Source organism: Penaeus japonicus, unplaced genomic scaffold, assembly GCF_977035675.1.
Source record: "Penaeus japonicus unplaced genomic scaffold, GWHDUDI00000001_assembly GWHDUDI00000014, whole genome shotgun sequence".
NCBI lineage: Eukaryota > Metazoa > Arthropoda > Malacostraca > Decapoda > Penaeidae > Penaeus > Penaeus japonicus.
Window position 1 is genome coordinate 25,433,898 of NW_028234416.1, and position 2,898 is coordinate 25,436,795.

At 43.8% G+C, this 2,898-nt stretch overlaps 1 protein-coding gene across 1 annotated transcript in view; it reads left to right on the forward strand.

The window, feature by feature from the left end:
• Positions 1 to 2,263, forward strand: part of LOC122256020 (sucrase-isomaltase, intestinal) — a 10,906-nt gene extending 8,643 nt beyond the window's left edge. The window contains exons 16-19 of the mRNA XM_043020441.2: positions 255 to 416; positions 1,139 to 1,287; positions 1,601 to 1,736; positions 1,943 to 2,263. Coding sequence (XP_042876375.2) covers positions 255 to 416; positions 1,139 to 1,287; positions 1,601 to 1,736; positions 1,943 to 2,176 — 681 coding nt within the window. The 3' untranslated portion in view covers positions 2,177 to 2,263. The remainder of the gene's footprint in view (positions 1 to 254; positions 417 to 1,138; positions 1,288 to 1,600; positions 1,737 to 1,942) is intronic.
• Positions 2,264 to 2,898: the final 635 nt, after the last annotated feature.

Below are 2,898 nucleotides of genomic sequence, written 5' to 3' on the forward strand. Positions count from 1 at the left end.
GGTAGGTCTTAAACAGTATCACCTTGCTATTTGTTGAGGGATCATTACCGTCTTCAACAATTTTAGGTTCTTAGTTTCCATAGGAGAAAACTATCTAAAAAAGTTAAGTGATACATGTCTCTTATTAACCAAAGGACCATATATACACTTTCTATTTTGCTTTAGCTAATGGGTCAACTTATAAACCGTAATGATGAATATAATTACCTGTTCCGGATAATTCCACACTGCACAAAGGCCCTTCTACCCACCAGGCGCACATGCACGGCAATTCCGTCATCCGCCCTCTACTCAATGAATTCCCGTCTGACATCCCCGCCCGTGACGTCGACGACCAATTCCTGTGGGGCTCCGGGCTCATGGTGGCTCCTGTCATCGCGCAAGGAGCCACGTCTAGGGATGTCTACTTCCCTCAGGTATGACCACTGGGTACCGAGAGGAAAAGAGAGGGAGAGGAGAGGGAAGGAGGAAGGGGGGTTGGAGAGGGATGGATGGATGGGGAGAGTGGGGGAGGGAGGGAGGGAGGGAGGGAGTGTGTGGGTGAGGAAGGGAGGGAAGGAGAGGGGAGGAGAGAGGGGGGGGGGGAAGGAGGGAGGAAGGTGGGAGGGGGGAGGGCGGAGGGAAGAGGGAAGAGGGAAGAGGGATAAGGTAGGGGGGAGGGCGGAGCGAAGAGGGAGAAGGGTGGAGGGATGAGGGAGGGAAGGAAGGGATGGAGGGAGAGAGAGAGAGAGAGAGAGAGAGAGAGAGAGAGAGAGAGAGAGAGAGAGAGAGAGAGAGAGAGAGAGAGAGAGAGAGAGAGAGAGAGAGAGAGAGAGAGAAATGATAGAGAAATGAAATATCATAAAAAATCATGAATTAGGGTTAATACTGCTCTCACCCAATAAGATCATCTGTCTACTTTTATGCATTACTAAAACCCATATGAATAATCAACCATAGACACAGTGATATACCGCTTCTTAATTTTGCATATTTCTTTGATAATTTATTGATATATGTTCTTTTTTTCTTTTATTTTCTTGTATTAGTTAGTGGTTACTGAAACAAGTAAATCACAGAGGATAATATTGCAGACATCTTTAGCTTTATATCCTTTATCACTCATATGATTTTAATCCATTCATGTTTTGCATTTCAGGGACGTTGGTATGACCTTGTCTACGCTAGATTGGTTGCAACAGGACCTACTACCCAGACTGTATCCGCTCCCTTGGATGTCATCCCTGTCTTTGTCCGAGGTGGTCAGATCCTTCCCTATCAGGTCCCTGCTCTCAATACCGTAGAAAGGTGAGGATCCAAGCCACCGAACGCATCCCGTATGGCCATTTTTGATTTGTGATATTTTGGACGATGTCTTATACTGGTTCTTGTTCTTGGTACTGTAGAAAGGTGAGGCATTGAGCTGCTACCTGCCCCATACTTAAAGATCATATTAGATTTATGATATTTAGATGGCATATTCTGCGTAATGATTTTTGTTCTGTGCACCATAAAAAAGGTGAGAAATCGAGCTATCTGCCTCATAGTGAATGATCGTTTTAGATATAGGTCTTTCCCGAAATTATTTGCATTTGCACCCGTTGACCCATTTTTCCTCCAGTCGCAAGAATCCCTTCGGACTGACGATCGCTTTGGACGAGCTCATGATCGCCCAGGGACAAATCTTCTGGGACGATGGCGAAGCGCAGGAACACGTCATGTCCGAGTCTTACATGAGCAGCTTGGCTTATTATCAGGTAGGTTGTAAGAACCACTATACATTCGACACCGTTTTGTCACCATATTTTCTGGTGACAGCGACCTTCTTCCATCCTGCAAGCTGAGGAGGGACTGATTGTCACCTATTTATATTATGTGAGAGGGTTCACATCCCGCGATGTACTATAGAATTGATAATCTGTTCTCCTCATGGATGCATTTCCCTCGGTCTTCCCAACAACAGGAAGAACTGACGATGTCGGTGATGCACGGCCAAGACGTCGTGGCCGGCATCAACCTGGAGACGATCGACATCCTCGGCTTCCCGAAGAACGCGGAGAGTATCAGCGTCAACGGCGAGAACATCCCGTCCTCGGGCTGGCAGTATGATACCGCCGCGAGTCTCCTGAGCATCTACATCTCTGTCCCGCTGGCCGATGAACTGAATGTCAAAATTTATTATGAAAACGGCCTGTAAGAGACTATTTGGAGTCTATATGCCGGGTCTGTCTGTTTTACTCTAAAGGGTGAATCTGTATGATTTTAATAAATTATATTGTATTGCCAGGTGTCTTTGCCAACCGATGGCGCTGTCATATACTACTGCCCTTCCTATTCATCTATAGCATACGCAACGCATAGTTAGCAACGAATGGTGTTTAATATTAACTCAAAATGTTGATATCATAATGTCCTGTGTATATGTAAATATGTACAATGATTTCATTCATATCTACAAGTACTGTAATCATATTGAATATGGAACGATAAATTAATCAACTCTTACTTACTCCAAAAGTTCCTTAAAACACACATATACGAGTGATATTTAAGTGTCCTTTGTCTATGCATCTATTTCTCTTATACTACAGATGTTACTATATCACAAAAGAAGAGAGTCCAAATCTTATCAATAAAGGTCAAAGTACTGTACAGTGGACACTAGCATAAATGCACTGCAGGAGGGGGTCTTCTTCTGTACTCCGGAAAAATACAACTTTCGTTACTTTTGTTTTTGATGCAAACTGTTATGAAAGTTACTGGTTTACATACATAGTTTAGCATCGGGAACTCACTGATGCAAGAGAAGGACTGATAATTCTAAAAAGATAGAAAATGAATTAGATTCCAAGACACACTCGTAGACTCGTAAGGCAGAAAGAGCAACGTAAAACCAGATATACGAATAAGCCTGTCACC